Raw genomic sequence first — 16,567 nt, forward strand, 5'->3', positions numbered from 1 at the left:
GGATTTCTGGTTCGCGGATTGTAATACAGAGTCATTCTTTTCCTCGATTCGGGATTAAATTGGTGACTTGGGACACCCTAAATCTCCCAAGTGGCGACTCTGAAATAAATAAACAAATCTCGTTTCGATTGTCCTTTAATTGGAAAAACTCCCTTGTCCCCACGCGGGGGCGAAAAAAGGAGGTGTGACAAAGTTAATGACAGACAGTCCTTAAGTTTTAATTTCTTGTTCAAAAGTTAAGGACTGAAAGTCCTTAACTTTTAATTCCATGTTTAAATGTTAAGGACAGACAGTCCTTATCTTGGTCTTGCACTTACAGTACACCTGTTCTTAATTCTACAAGGATTACTTTATAATGTATGTCCTTTGTTTCCCATTTTTTTGACTTGTAGGATGGAAACAATATGCATAATAGTTGCTTTTAATTGTAGATGGACCAAACACTATAAATATCTAGAAACAGAACATAAATCATGAACTAGCAAATGAAAAAGTACCTAATGCCTCGAGTGCCACCAGTTACAAGAGCATTCATGCCATAAAGGGACCATCTATTCACTTTTCCACTACACTTAGTGGCAGTGGCAGTAGTTGTGAGTCGAACTGAACTGCAATTCATCCATGGGTTTATTATAAAGTTTCTGGATTTTGAAAGTTGAAGTTTGTGCTTGAGAGAAGCAACAACAGTGTGTGAAATGAAGAGGGGTTCCGACATTTTCTTTTAGAGAGAGAAAGAGACAAGGGATTGAGGGATTGATGTGCCCAGATAAGGGATTGAGGGATTGATGTTGTTGACCAAGCATGGAGGAGGCCGACCATGAAATCACCTTGGGTATTCCAGATGAAAATGCAACGCGAAAGAGAGGAAGAAAGGGTAAAATTGTCTTTTTTCTATTAGTGGTGGCTATTTTTGCTGAGCATTATAATTAGTGGATAAAAATTAAAGACACCCTTAATTAGTGGCTACTACACGCCATTTTTACTTATTCGAAAAGTCAAACAGTAATCCATGGGCCTGATCAATTTGGGTTTGGGCTTAGAATAATGGCGTCCAATTGTAAAATCATATGGCTTCTGTAGACTTGAGCTAACTGAGGTTTGTTGTTTCCACAACAGTTAAAACAGCAGAAGGAAAATGGAGATTTCTCCGGTTTAACTGAGAAATAATGCGGTTGCTCTCTCTTGCACGAAGGCTCTATAATGCTCGCCCTCTCGCTTCTAAGCATATAATTGGCTCTATAGCTCCTCAGCCTCCTTGTTTGTTTGCTTCAAAACCGAAACTAAAGCGCCATTTCTTTGGGACATTTCGTCAACCATTTGGCAGAACTTGTCATATTACACCATCCAAGCCCGCTTTCTTCAGCTCCGGCAATTTAACTTGCTACGAAATCATCAATTTCGGTAAGCATGTGGACACTTTGCGCGAAAAATCTCAACTTGATGTTAGCCAATTTGTTGGGATTATACAAAAGGCCAATGATTTTGATTCTGGTGATGAAGCCATGTTGTTTCTTGATGAATGCTGTGTTAAACCAAACAAAGACTTGGTCTTTTTGGTGATTTGGGAGTTGAGAAACCAGTGGAAGTTGGCCTATTTGCTATTCAAATGGGGTGAGAAATGCAAATGCCTCGAGGAAAACACGTGGTGTTTGATGATATGGATTCTGGGCAACCATGGTAAGTTCAGTACTGCCTGGTCTTTGATTCGAGATCTTCTTCAGATGTCAATAGATATTCAAGAGGCGGTCCTCGTCATGATTGATAGGTAAAAACTTATCTTTTTTATTTTTTGGTTGATTTCCTTTTCCCATGTTTTTGACGCATACCATTGAGTGAAATGTGAAGTCATTCATTTTCATGCAGAGTAACCTTTGTAATATGATTTCTGTAATTTATGTGAGTTCATCTACATAATTGCTGAGAAGCAACTGTTAACTAGATCGTTGAATTCAAGCATTAATTTGTAGATATCAGTAGTCTCACAAAAAATGTTACCTTTTAATTGCTCTATCTAGCTAGAAAAGTTGTTTCATAATTTTTATAGGCCTAGTCATTCATGTTTCTTTCAGAATTAAGGTATTCATTACGTAGTGATATTCAGAGGCGGATTCAGAATTTGAAGTTTATGGATTTTGACGACCCCTTGCTTGCCACCGAACCCACAATCCATTTATCCTACTGGATTCACAGTTTTTTGTATGTACATATTTAGTGGATTTCTCAACACATATATGGGGTCTAGGCTAAAGCTTCTGGGTTCTGCTGAACCCGTGCCATAAATTGTGCATCTGTCCCCGTGATATTCCCAATAAACTACTGAGACAAATGCTATGCATTAACTTGAGTAAGATGATTAATTGCTTGACATGTTGTTTGACATAGTAATTCATGATATTCTTACAGATATGCTGCTGCCAATAATGCTGGCAAAGCTATACAGACATTCCAGATAATGGAGAAGTTCAGTATGTCTCCTGATCAGAGAATATTCCTGACATTCTTGAATACTCTCTGTAAGCATGGGTTTATTGAAGAAGCTGAAGAATTCATGTTTATTAATAAAAAGCTATTCCCCTTGGAAATTGATGGTTTTAATATTATCCTTAATGGATGGTGCAATATTATGGTTGATAAATTTGAAGCCAAAAGGATATGGCGAGAAATGTCCAAGTGTTGTATTGAACCAAATGGTACTTCGTATACCCACATGATTTCCTGCTTCTCCACGGTTAGAAATTTGTTCGATTCACTTAGACTTTATGATGAAATGCAGAAACGCGGCTGGGTTCCTGGCCTGGAGGTGTATAATGCTTTGATTTATGTACTGACTTGTGAGAATTGTGTGAAGGAAGCTCTTAAAATTCTTGATAAAGTGAAACATATGGGTCTGCGTCCTGATTCTAGTACATACAACTTGATGATACGTCCTCTGTGTGAATCATCTAAGTTGGCTGAGGCGAGAAGTATATTAGCTCTGATGGAGAAAGACAATATCAGTCCAACTATTGAAACATATCATTCATTTCTTGCAGGTGCAAGTCTAGAAGGAACTATTGAAGTTCTTAACTCTATGAAACGGGCTGAAGTTGGTCCAAACAGGGACACCTTTCTCTTAATTCTTGATAGTTTTTTGAAGTTGAAGCAGCCGGAAAATGCATTGAAGATATGGGCAGAGATGAAGCAGTATGAGGTAGTGCCCCAGTCTGCACATTATTCTCTTTTGGTGGGAGGACTTGTGGAGTGCAGGTTATTCTCCCAGGCGAGAGAGTTATATTCAGAGATGAAATCCGGTGGAATTCTTGATGACCCAGGTCTCCTGAAGTTCTTACAGCTACCAACTGGTCCAAGAGGCCAACGACATGTGAGAGATCCTAAACATACTAAAAAGGGGAAACCGACAAAGCATCCGACGCACAGGGTGATCAGAAGTGAAAAAGGTAGAAGGTAACTAAATGATGCTTGAAAGACTCTAGCTCATCCACGCCTGATGGGTGCCTTTAGAAGCTACCCATAAATCTTTGACCGTGCAAGCTATGTAGATTTGTTTTGCTGGGACCGGGTTAGCATCGGTCTTGGTTGCTTCTAAAGATAATTGCCCGGAGTCCAATTCATGCTAGAGTATTCTCTAGATTCTTGATATGGCTGCCCGAGTGGCCTAGTAGGGATGTGTTTGGGACGACATGGATAACTAAATTCATGCTATATATGGTTTGCCATAAGAACGTGTTCCAAGAACATTTCAGCATTGCCAAATCTGTTACATTGTCAATCTTGGCAAAATCTCGGTCACTGCATTGCCTTTCATATTGATTCATCAACATCCGATATGACAAGCCATGCCTCATATAAGTGACATTTTGTGTTCATTCTCTATGTGATTTTGCTTCAGTAACTGATGCCAGCACTGGGCCATGTCTTCGGGTCTGCGGTCTTCATATAAATCCAAGAATGAAGTTCAGATTGTTGTAGATAAATGGCATCAGGTGAATCCTTGCTGAACTAATATACCATGCAGTTGAATCAGTTTAGGTTGCTAGGATGCTAAATTGGATATAGGTATATAATCTAAGTTATCCTACCCAATTCTTGGGTATGGAGTTAATTAGAAAGAGTGCACATCGAGATACGGGGACAGACTTCTCATTGCTTTTGCGAACACATACAGCAGATTGCGGTATTTGTGTAATCGGAATTCTAGTTCGTTTATGTTACTGAGTTCTAAATTAACAATTTATACATATTCAATGAATTTTTTAACACAAATATAGATTTTAGACTAAAGTTACTAGGTTTACGCATGATTCCAAATGTTTTGGTGGTCTCCAGAGTCTAAAAGGAGTAAAACAAACACTACTTTTGGAAAGAAAATCAAATATATACGAGAATATACATCATAATTTATAGAAACTATATTATTTATTTCCATAAAAATAACAAACGGATAACGGTCATCTAATTTGCTTTGGATGTGTATATAATGGTGGCTGGGCCAAGTACAGCCATAAAGTAGGACTAGCTCAGTTGGCTATTTCCTCAACCAAACATTAACCAGTCACGTCCAGCTCATAGCTTCTGTCACTCGGGCTTATCAACATTTCTCTGAACATGGCTCTCTCTGTTCTCTTTTTCCTACTCCTCGCCGCCGCTGCCACCGTTAACGCCACCGACCATATCGTCGGAGCTAACAAAGGCTGGAACCCTGGCATCAACTACACCCTTTGGGCAAACAACCAAACCTTCTACGCCGGTGACTATATATGTACGTATTACACTGTAAACAAGTACGTTAGTACATATTTTGCGTTTTTGTTACTTCTCTAACTTTTCTTTCTTTGTTGGGTGACAGCATTTAGGTATCAGAAGTCACAGTACAATGTGTTTTTAGTGAACAAGACTGGATATGATAACTGCACAATAGAAGGTGCACTTGGGAATTGGACCGGCGGAAAAGACTTCATTATGCTGAACAAGACCCAGAGGTATTACTTCATTTGTGGCACTGGCGGTTGCTTTAACGGAATGAAGGTTTCGGTGGTTGTTCATCCTCTTCCATCTCCTCCGAAGTCAGCCATTTCTGCTGAGCATTCCTCCAAAAAGTCTGCTGCTCCGGTGGCGGCGCGTGGTTTTGGGTCACTACTAGCTACGAGCTTCGGTTTATTTGGATTGATATTATATGATTCAATTTGGACCTAGCAAGTTCTGATCTTAATTTCTTGTTTGAGATTGTTGTGCTACCGTAGCTCGATTAAATTCTCAAACTGCCACAACCACAAGTGTCAAGCGTGTATGTCATTTTGATTTTTTGATTATGTCATTCGTCAATTCAATTTTGTTCTTTTACTTTCACTTTTATCAGGTTTCTCTTGTAATTTGCGGTTGTTTCTTTAAATGCCAATTTTACTGCATTCTCGGTAACTTCAAATCAACAAAGTGCGATCTACTAATTATAGTTAGAATTCTAAAAAAAAAAAAAAAAGGGGGTAATGATACACCCCTGTGGTTGGACTCTAGGCTTGGCCCATTTCAAACATTCATATGGGCCTAGATCCCTATAGAACGGGAGAAATTAAAAAATGACCAGATTTACAACTGGTCATTCAAAAATAGCATAGTTTTAAAAGTAATCGAAATTTAGTCATTTTTCATTGTAAAGATAAAACTGAGTGAAAACACTGTTCAAAACCCGAAAAATACGCAAGTATATTATATTAGAGTTCCAGGATAGGTATGCTGGAACTCCAGCATAATATGATGGAGTTCCAGCATAAGTACATTAGAACTCCAACATAATATACTGGAGTTCCAGCAAAGTATAATTGTCCAGTATAATATACTGGAGTTTGAAGCACCGGTGCTCCAGTCTCCAGTATATTATACTGGAGTCAGCAAAGTATACCGGTCCAATATAATATGCTGGAGTTCATACACAGGTGCACCGAACTTCAGTATATTATGCTGGACCGGTCTCTGTTGCAGCAAAATAGCGACTATTTTTCATTGACTTCGTAAACGCCGACTATTTTTGAATGACCAGTCCGAAAACTGGCTATACCGTGCTATTTTTACCTATAGAACCTTCGACAAAAGGCTTGGCCCATTTCAAAAAAGGCTTTTTTTTCTTTTCAAATTTCAGTTTTTTTGTCACCACCCACCCTACTTACCCCTCCCCGGGGCAAAAAACATTATTTTTTTTTGTAATTTTAAATTTCTTTTTTTTGTTTTTCTGCACCATCCACCCCTCACCCCCACCCCTCACCCAAATTTTAGTCTCACCCTAGTCCATTACAAACTAAGCTTACCTACAAATCCAAACTATTACTCTCTCCATTCTAGTTTATATGACATTAAGAGTATATGGGCCGGGACCGGCCCGTGACCGCATGCCAAATGGGCCAAACGGGCCGGTCTCAAACGGGTCGGTTTCAAACGGGCCGGTCTGTAGTAGTGCAAAAGCCCATAGCGGGCCGGTCCTTACCATAAAGCCCGTGAGCCTGGGACAGTTTAGCCCGAGACCGGCAGGCGGGCTGGGCCGGTTCAACCGGCCCAAACGGGCCCAACAACTAATTTTTTTAAAAAAAAAATTAAAAAGGGACAACGGTCAGATATTTAAAATGTAGTTGTTGGACTGCATTTTTAGCCGTTTGGCACTTTCAAAAATAGCCATTTGGCTCCCAAACTTTGTTTTAACCCCAAACTTTTTATAATTACACTTTCCCTATTCTCAACTATAAATACCCCCTCATTCTTTCATTTTTACTCACAAATTAATCAATCTCTCTCATTTCTCAAACTCAAATTGAAGTATTCAAGTCTTCACTCATCTCTCATTTCTCAAACTCCAATTCTTAATTCAAGTTAAATCATGCCCGGTGATTCTAGATTGCACCCATTTATTTTGGAACACTTTAATGTGGTAGAAGAAAATGAAGAAGTTTACATAATAAAGTGCAAGAACTGTGGTCGAGTCTACACTCGTCGTTGAAAGGAGGGCACAGACTCTTTAAGGAGGCATATAAAGAGTTGTCTTGCGCGTTCTCCAGACATTTGTATTTAAGATTTTAAGTTGATTTGAGATAATTTGTGTTATTTTAAAATTATTAGACGTATTATGCTTAATGTTCTAGTTTGTTAAATTAATTTGAAGCATTATGTTGAAGGTATTGAACTTTAATTTGAAGTATTAAATGTAAACTTTAATTTGCAGCTTTGATACCGAGTATTAAATGTAAACTTTAATTTGAACTATATCTATAGCTTATATATATTATATATACTATATCTACATATTGCACTATATATATAATCTCTCTCTCTCTCTCTCTCTCTCTCTCTCTCTCTCTCTCTCTCTCTCATATATATATATATATATATATATATATATTATAGATATAGATATAGTATATATAATATATATAAGCTATATATTATATAAGGCAATATATAATTATATATACATACTATATATATTTATATAGCTATATATAAGCAATTTATATTAGTATATACATATATAGTTTATAAGAAATTGCCTTAGATAAAAAAAATAAAAAAAATAGCCCGGAACGAAAAAATCCGGTTAGGCCTGCGGGCCCGATCCATTTAGTCCAGGACCATGTGGGCTTAGGACCGCAGTGAGCCGGTTCTACTCATTTGGCCCGTTAGGCTCGAGACTGTTTGGTACGGGACCACCAAAGCCCGACCCGCCAAAGCCCAGGCCCGTTTGTCCCGTTTAGGCCCGGACCCGGACCACAATACAGCCTTAACATTGTCTTTATCATTTCATCCTAAAAAGAATAATACATTAATATATTTAAACAGTTAAGTTTACACTCTTCATTTCATCTTTAGTGATATATCTTTGTAGTAACACCAATGTTATAGTATATTCAAGATCACAAGTTTAAGAAAAGAATCGCCACACAAATGCTAGGATACGTTGAAGACAACAAATTTCAAAACTTTTTTATTTCTTTCTTAAATTTTATGTTAATTTTAATTAAAACGGAGGGAGTAACACATGATCTCTATCCTAACTAGTAGCTAAGTTAAGCGGGTCCCAACTCATGAATAACTTAATTGTTGGGTGCCTAACTTATGAGATTAGAGGGGAAAAACATATCAGGAAGGGATAAAGTATTATAATTAGGCAAATTATCTAACATGTTGGAGATGAAATGGAATAAAAAAAAGTATAGATTATTTAGTAAATCGCAAAAGTCCTGCTAAAGATCACAGAATCTCAAGGAATCCTCTTACCATATTTGAAAAGACAATCTACCCACTTTTTGCTAATTCCATAGTTTGGATTGTACAAGGGAACTCCAATGTGCGTACCAATATCACAAAAAAATCTGCTTAAAAGATTTTAACTAACTAATTAATCAGATTTTTGTTTGAAAATATCTATTCATTGTTTATTTAAAGCCAGTGCACAATATTTTTAAATTCCATTGACATTCTCTTCTGGAAAATGAGAAGATAACACATGTAAAGTCAACATTGAAATTTCACTATCAATAATAAGAATATACTTTCTAGCGAATATTTCTCTGGTAAGGCGTTACATCACCCTACGGATGGTCTAAAATATTTAACTAATCAACAATATTTTTTGCAATTAATAATGCGCTAAGGATTGCGATTATGTATAACCATTTTACTAATCTGTAGTCTTTCCCCAGTTCACACTCCTTGCGGATATATATTTTTTTTTTTGAAAAAAAAAAAGAAAGGGAAAAAGATATTGTATATCTATATCTATACTATATTAAAAGCACGAAGGCCCCTAGCGAAATATCATTCGCCTTTTTTGCCCTTCATAAGTATATTTTATGTTGGATAAAATTATAATATGTAAATATAATAAACTAAATTTTCAAAATTGAACCAGGAATTAATGTCAATTCTGACTTAGGATTCTTTTACCAAAATTGTGCCAAACACGTAATAAGTGGGTAACTTTAATCAATATGGCTAACAAATAGTGTCCAAGCAATTACGCTCACTTAGATTTAAGATTCTTCTTCCAAAATTTGCGCAGCAATTAATGCTCTAGAACTAGGATTCTTTTACTAAAATTTCTGTATAATATCACTTTATACAGAACATACAGAACATGTTGCTAGACGAGACTAACAACTTGTTTGGATGGTTGTTACCTATTGTATTGTATCGTACTGTTATTTTAAATACGATGTTTGTTTTAATTGTTACTTAAATTTTATAGTATCATATAGTTAAATTTGTTATTACGTAGCGATGAAATATATAGTATAGTTATTATACTATAATATATTTGTATGATGAGGCACGTATCGAAATAAACTAAAGTAAGAACCACTCTACCCGAATTCCTAAAAAGGATTAATGTTTATCAGTTTTAGGAAGACACAATTTTTCAATAAGTTTTATTTTATAACGTAAACACATATTTTGGATATTATTCATATAATTCTAAAAAAATTATTATTCTTGACACATAATACAAGCGCAACGCGCGTACCCAAAGATTAGTATTTTTAAATTATAAGAAGTTAGGTAATCGAATTCTTTTAGAAGTTATTGCGCAGTAGCCCGGGAGAAAGACTTGAATTATGGTCCGTCTGGTAACTACCTAAGGTTGCGGTGGCGTAAAGACGGATCCAGAATTTAAATTGAATGAGTTCAAAGTTCAAACTTGTATTAAACTCATTATACTACTAAAGCTATGAGTTCAAATCTAATATTTGGTAAAATTTTAATATATATCTATATCTATATCTATATCTATACTATATTAAAAACACGAAGACCCTTTGTGAAATGACGTTCGCCTTTTTTACCCTTTAAAAATGGATTTCACATTGGACAAAGTTGTAATTGTATTTTAATTATTTTCCTAATATGTAGGACTTTAAAATCAACTAAATTGTTGTGTATCAAATCCTTCCTTATTTGAACTATGCAAAAATTCCTAATATTTAAGAATTTAAAATTAATTAAGATTTTACTTCTATAAACTTTTTCCTTATTCAAATTATATGACTGTCACGATTCTAAGTTTTTAAAATATCAAGAACAATAATGAAAGCTTTTCTTCAAAACATTTGTCTTAGAATTACACACTTGAGAATTGTGAAGTATATTTTTAAGAATATCTTGTATTATTTTTTTAATATTTAGATATTAGTTTTTAATCAACTTTAAGAAATGCTGTCCATCAAGTATAAAATTAATTTTGGAAAGAATCACTCCAGCAAATATGAAACCAAATGTCGTTCGCCTTTTTTACCCTTTAAAAATGGATTTCACATTGGACAAAGTTGTAATTATATTTAATTATTTTCCTAATATGTAGGACTTTAAAATCAACTAAATTGTTGTGTATCAAATCCTTCCTTATTTGAACTATGCAAAAATTCCTAATATTTAAGAATTTAAAATTAATTAAGATTTTACTTCTATAAACTTTTTCCTTATTCAAATTATATGACTGTCACGATTCTAAGTTTTTAAAATATCAAGAACAATAATGAAAGCTTTTCTTCAAAACATTTGTCTTAGAATTACACACTTGAGAATTGTGAAGTATATTTTTAAGAATATCTTGTATTATTTTTTTAATATTTAGATATTAGTTTTTAATCAACTTTAAGAAATGCTGTCCATCAAGTATAAAATTAATTTTGGAAAGAATCACTCCAGCAAATATGAAACCAAATGTCGTTCGCCTTTTTTACCCTTTAAAAATGGATTTCACATTGGACAAAGTTGTACTTATATTTAATTATTTTCCTAATATGTAGGACTTTAAAATCAACTAAATTGTTGTGTATCAAATCCTTCCTTATTTGAACTATGCAAAAATTCCTAATATTTAAGAATTTAAAATTAATTAAGATTTTACTTCTATAAACTTTTTCCTTATTCAAATTATATGACTGTCACGATTCTAAGTTTTTAAAATATCAAGAACAATAATGAAAGCTTTTCTTCAAAACATTTGTCTTAGAATTACACACTTGAGAATTGTGAAGTATATTTTTAAGAATATCTTGTATTATTTTTTAATATTTAGATATTAATTTTTAATCAACTTTAAGAAATATTGTCCATCAAGCATAAAATTAATTTTGGAAAGAATCACTCTAGCAAATATGAAACCAATTGCGATAGCTTTATTAAAATTAGTGTATTACCATATGTTATAATCTTTTATAAACTTTATTTTAGACGTATTAAATTATATTTTATAACTTTTTGTAGTGCGGGCAATTATTTTAGACATATAAATTTTAATATGGTCTAATTATCATTTTTTATAGGTATCACGTACCACTTGTCACATTTTGCGAGCAAATAATTAAAAAATTAGAAAGACTTGAATATAATCGATGAGCACGTCTAAAGAATATTTTCAATTCTAAGCCACTAAATTTTATTAAAATCTAAAATTTAAGGAGCTTAGCAGGTGAAGAAAAGAAAAAGAAATAATATTCACTAAACATGCCTTAAATCATTAGAAGCATAAAAATAAAATAAATATAGTAGAGAAGGGAAAACTAAACTTTAAGAGGGAGATAAAAGTACTAATTAATAAGAGAGAAGAAAATTTTATCATAATTTATTTACTATTCGAACAACCTTAACTAAATCCAAAAAAGCATATAGTTTAGAACACTGTACTAAGGATAATCATACATACTATATGGTATATATAACACTTAATTCTTGAAGTAGTACTTTTTACTCCAAGAACAACGTCTATAAAGAGATATTAGGTCAGATACAAGATATAACATATCATATTATCTTTATAAAAATATATATAAATACAAAAGTTATATAATTAACCTAAATAAATTTTTAATCTTTGTAAGTTCAGAAGATACCCAATAACTCCACATTCAACTATTTTGCCAATGTAACATTTATATTTCAATTTAAATAAATATTGTATTTATCTCGACGTCAATTGTTATTGCACATAATTTATTCTTGTTCTCAATTTTATTCACTTTTTTTAATAGACGCAAAAAACACGTACACCGCACGTACACTAATGCTAGTGTATGTATATATATACTCTATATCGAAAATTATGGGTTCACATGAACCTACAAACTCTACTACATCCGCCTCTATGGTAGGATGACAAGTACATCTTCATTCCTAACAGCAGGTCTCGAATTGAGTTTTAAAATATAAATTGCCTTTTCAAAATGTAAATCCGAGCCACAAAGGATTGGAAAAAGAATAGTGGTCCTGTCTGGTCCAAGCAAAACTGAGTTATTGTTCACCAAACAGCTGAGGTTTTTATGAAGTGGACCAAACTATCATAATGAAGAAGGGAGAAAATATTTAAATTAAGTCAAAATAGAAGCTAATAATGTTTTCTTCCTTTCTGTTTTCCCTCCATATACAACTTGAAGTTTTTATGAGTTGAAAAACTGCCTATATTGGTGAGATTTTTATGAAGTGGACCAAACTATAACATCATAATAAAGGGAGAAGCATTTTGGTTTTTAAACCAAGTCAAAGTAGAAACTAACAATATCTCCTCCTGTTTTCCCTCCATATACAACTCCCTCTCCTCCACTAAAAGACCTTTTCTTTTTCTTCTTTAAAATTACAGCATCATGAGGAGTCTTGTTTTCCTATAGAGGAAATTGAAATTTTAACATGTTACAAGTATCAAAATGCACCTGCAAAAAAAAGGCAGTCCAGTGCACAAAGCATCCCACAGGGTCCGAGGAAAGGCTGCACCCCAATGGGTGCAATGTAAGCAAGTATTAGTGGCTACTTCCACGACTACGAAATATCAAGAAAACCATCTATAGATAAAAAAGTTAGGAAGGTTTACATGTTACCACTATGTTGCTAAGGACAAAGAGGAGATTTCTTTTGAAGGACTAAAAATATGTCATTGTTAGTATTGGCAGTCTGCAGTTGGTAATCATCAGAAAGACAGTTAAAAAACAATCACCTTATTTACATAAAAACAACTGATTCAGATTCTAAACATACACCCTTGTGAATTTTTCTCAACATAGACAAGTAATTTCAAAAAGGAAACCTATTCTGCGCAACTCTTCTGTCGTCTCCTTGATCTACTGAAATTTCTCGAAGGCGGGGAGGGAGAGAATTCAAAAGGAAGAGATGGTAACTCCATCTCTCCTTTCAAAATCTTAACAATGTCACTAATGTCAGGCCGCAATTCAGGCATTTTCTGTAAGCAAGCAAGTGCTAAGTTAATGCAAAGACTTGCCTGTTCTTTGTTGTAGTCATCTCTTAGCCTCTCATCAACAAGTTCTAACACATTTCCAGCATTAGCTAACTGCTTACACCAGCTTATCAAATTTGCTTTCTCAAGTTTCATTGGTGAATTGAGAACATGTAAAGGCCTCCGACCGGAGACTATTACAAGGATAAGAACTCCAAAGCTGTATATATCAGCCTTTTCCATTAAGTAACCACACCCTCCATATTCTGGTGCAACATAGCATAATGTACCTCTCATGCTTGTCGTGCTGCTCAACTCTCGACTGAATAGATCACCGCTCCACATATCACTACCAACTGAGCGTGAATTCTTTCTCCTCCAACCTTTCCTAAAACTGAATTCTGCATCCGGATCATCTACATTCTGGTTCTGCATTCTGAAATTTCTCTTTCTCTTGAATCGAAAGCGTTTACCAATATCAAAATGAGGAATCTTGAACCTCTTTTTACAGTAATGTTCTAGCCTCTTGGCTTTCTTACTCTTCTTGCTTAGTTCATCAAGGTGCTCTTCTTTCCACCACTCTTTCATCTTCCTCGGCTTCTTGTTATGCGTTTTCCCCTTTATCTCCTTCTCGGACTCTTTCTTGGGAATCTCTATCTCTTGTTCATGTAATGTGGTTTCTTGGACTTCCTCAAATTTACTCAGAGGTGCTGAAATATCCAAACTGGTTTTCTGAGGAGAGCACTTTTTTTCTAAGTCCCACTCAGGATTAGTTGATGGGCAAATTTGGCTTCCAATCCATTCCATCACATAATCTTTGCTACATAATTCACCACTACCATCTTGTCTCCACCACCAATCTTTACCCCACTGTTTGACATTTCTTGCTTTATCATCTCCACTTAAAGCAGCACCCAAATCCAACTTTTTACTATTGTCAAAACTACTAAGCTCCTCTTCATAACTAGCTACACCATTTTCAATAACTGAAACTTCCTTTCCTTTAACATTCCTAGATGTGGCATCATTTTCATTAAAGAAACTTAAATTATGGGTCACAGAATTCAAGCCAAAAGCTCTAATATTTTGGAAACTTTTACTACCTTTAGAAGAAGAAGAAGCCTGTAAAGCCATAGCAAAATCTACCTCATCTTGACTTTCCATAGGTGTCCCAATAGGTGTTGGAGTCTCAGTTCCTGTAGTCAGAACCCCTAAATTCCCAGAAAGATCTTGACTTTTCCATAGTTCCTGACTCTTACCCAATTCTTGACTGAACAAATCAACACCAAATTCTTCCTCAAGTTTCAATCTTGACAACCCAAAATCAGAAAGCTTAGCTCTATACTCAGAATCAAGCAACACATTGCTAGGCTTCACATCACCATGAATTACAGGTGGGTCACAATCAATATGCAAAAATGCCAATGCTTTAGCAACATCAAGAATGACATCAAATCTTCTACTCCAATTCATACACAAATTTGACTCAGAAAAAAGGGATTCTTGTAAACTTCTATTAGGCATATATTCATATACAACAAGTCTTTTACTTTTCTCTACACAATAACCAAGAAGTGAAACTATAAGAGGAGATTTTATCCCACCAAGAATTTGAAGCTCATTCTGAAATTCCCTTTCACTTTGGAATGAACCAGAATCCAGTAACTTAACTGCTACTAATTTCCCATCTTCAAGAATTCCTCTGAATACAGTTCCTGATCCACCTTTTCCAATTGAAGTTGAATCACTAAAACCTTCAGTAGCTGATTTTAGCTCTTTGTAACTGAACCTGTGGAGCTTAACAAGAGGTGTATTGGAATCAAAAGGGTTAGTACGAGAACGGTGTACCAAAGAATACCAAAGATAGTAAAGAAAATAAAGAATGGCAAAGAGGATTATAAGTGAAGCTAAGGTTGTAATAATAAGGAAAATTGTACTTGTCATATGTCTTGGATTTGAAGGAAGTGGCTGTCTTGAAGTCATTGTATTCTCTAGTTTAAGGTTCTAACTCACTTGAGGCAGAGAAGTTTCAGGAAAATGAAGGAGAAAGTTGAGGACTTTGCTAGGTTCAACTGGTTTTTGTTAAGTTCATTTTTTCTTCTTATGATATTTGTATTTTTTTTAGGGCAGCTCTGGAGTAACTGATAAAATTGTTGTCATCTGATCAGGAAGTTACGGATTCGAGCCACGAAAAAAGCTTATTAGGAAAATGCATGATAAGGCTGCGCACAATAAATACTTATAGTCCGGCCCTTCCCGGATCCCCATACAACGAGAGTTTGGTGCACCGGATTATTTTCTTTTGGGAGGGGTGGATCTTGCTTTACAGTTGGATAATCATTTGAGGATTAGTACAATGTTTTTAATAGATCTAATGGAATACTACTAGTATTTTTACTGCTAGTAGAATAATAATAAAGAATCTTGAATATTTGTTGTGTAGTTCTGTAAGTAGCAGTACTATTTTAATGATGTAGATTTGAGTTGAAGTTGGAGAGATGATAATGATTAAAGAAATATAGGGGGAATTTGGGAAATACTGAGATAATGGGGAGTGGGGGACCCAAAAGGCCAGAAATGCTTTTGACTAAGGAAGAAGAATTTGCAGTATCTGAGGGAAAAGTGAATGTGGTGTTGGAGTACAGTGCTGCGTGTAGGTTTTGGATTTTTGTGATTTGTTTAATTTTGTTTGCAGAGAAATATGGCCTACCTACCATCTTGATTCTAGGGAGAGTTACAAAATGATTCCTCCAAAGGGGCTATTTAGTAAGTAGTAACTAAAATTATTATATATACCGCAACGAGTGGTCGAGTTGGTTAAGTGAGTAGTTTCTCACATTGGAGATTTGAGATCGATTTTCCTCATCAATAATATTCTAAGTCAGAGCGCGTCGCACTGGACTTGCCTAATGCAGTTTACATATTCGATGTGATTTGCGAACTGACTTCAAGGAAAGAAAGGATGGAATAATTTTACCTGTTCTAGAACTTACCTTGTTATTAAGGAGAAAAAGAAGTGTTTCTTCTAGAAATAGAGGTTAGTAAGGTAAGTGTTATAACCTATAAGGATGGCCGAGTTGGTTGAGTAGGAGATCCTCCAGATGAGAGGCTATAGGTTCAAAACCCCCTGTAGGCTTTTTTGGTCGAGCTCGTCGCGTTTCCATACTTAACGTAAGAACTAGTAAACTCGAAAGATGAAGGATAAATCTGTCTCGAAATTCCAATGGCATTTAGTAATCCCCTTTCAAGGGGATTCGAAACCCCCTGCATGCTTTTTCGATCGAGCTAGTTACGGTTCCGTACTTAATATAAAAGTTAGTAAACTCGAAAAGGATAAATCTATCTCAAAATTCCAATGGCATTGAG

The 16,567-nt window shown here is 34.9% G+C and overlaps 3 protein-coding genes across 3 annotated transcripts; 2 read left to right on the forward strand and 1 right to left on the reverse strand.

Moving 5' to 3' along the window:
* Positions 1 to 1,069: 1,069 nt before the first annotated feature.
* LOC107767665 (uncharacterized) lies at positions 1,070 to 4,263 on the forward strand. Its single transcript, XM_016586742.2, has 2 exons — positions 1,070 to 1,765; positions 2,404 to 4,263. Exons 1-2 carry the CDS (start codon positions 1,167 to 1,169, stop codon positions 3,446 to 3,448), a joined length of 1,644 nt encoding a protein of 547 aa, XP_016442228.2. The 5' UTR covers positions 1,070 to 1,166; the 3' UTR covers positions 3,449 to 4,263.
* LOC107767666 (early nodulin-like protein 17) lies at positions 3,782 to 5,430 on the forward strand. Its single transcript, XM_016586743.2, has 2 exons — positions 3,782 to 4,759; positions 4,847 to 5,430. The coding sequence occupies exons 1-2, from the start codon at positions 4,606 to 4,608 to the stop codon at positions 5,191 to 5,193; spliced, it is 501 nt and encodes a 166-aa protein (XP_016442229.1). The 5' UTR covers positions 3,782 to 4,605; the 3' UTR covers positions 5,194 to 5,430.
* Positions 5,431 to 12,927: 7,497 nt separating this feature from the next.
* Positions 12,928 to 15,536, reverse strand: LOC107767667 (putative receptor-like protein kinase At1g80870). The gene has a single exon (XM_016586744.2). The coding sequence runs from the start codon at positions 15,182 to 15,184 to the stop codon at positions 13,055 to 13,057; it is 2,130 nt and encodes a 709-aa protein (XP_016442230.1). The 5' UTR covers positions 15,185 to 15,536; the 3' UTR covers positions 12,928 to 13,054.
* Positions 15,537 to 16,567: the final 1,031 nt, after the last annotated feature.

This window comes from Nicotiana tabacum, chromosome 6 (assembly GCF_000715075.1).
Source record: "Nicotiana tabacum cultivar K326 chromosome 6, ASM71507v2, whole genome shotgun sequence".
Classification (NCBI taxonomy): Eukaryota; Viridiplantae; Streptophyta; class Magnoliopsida; order Solanales; family Solanaceae; genus Nicotiana; species Nicotiana tabacum.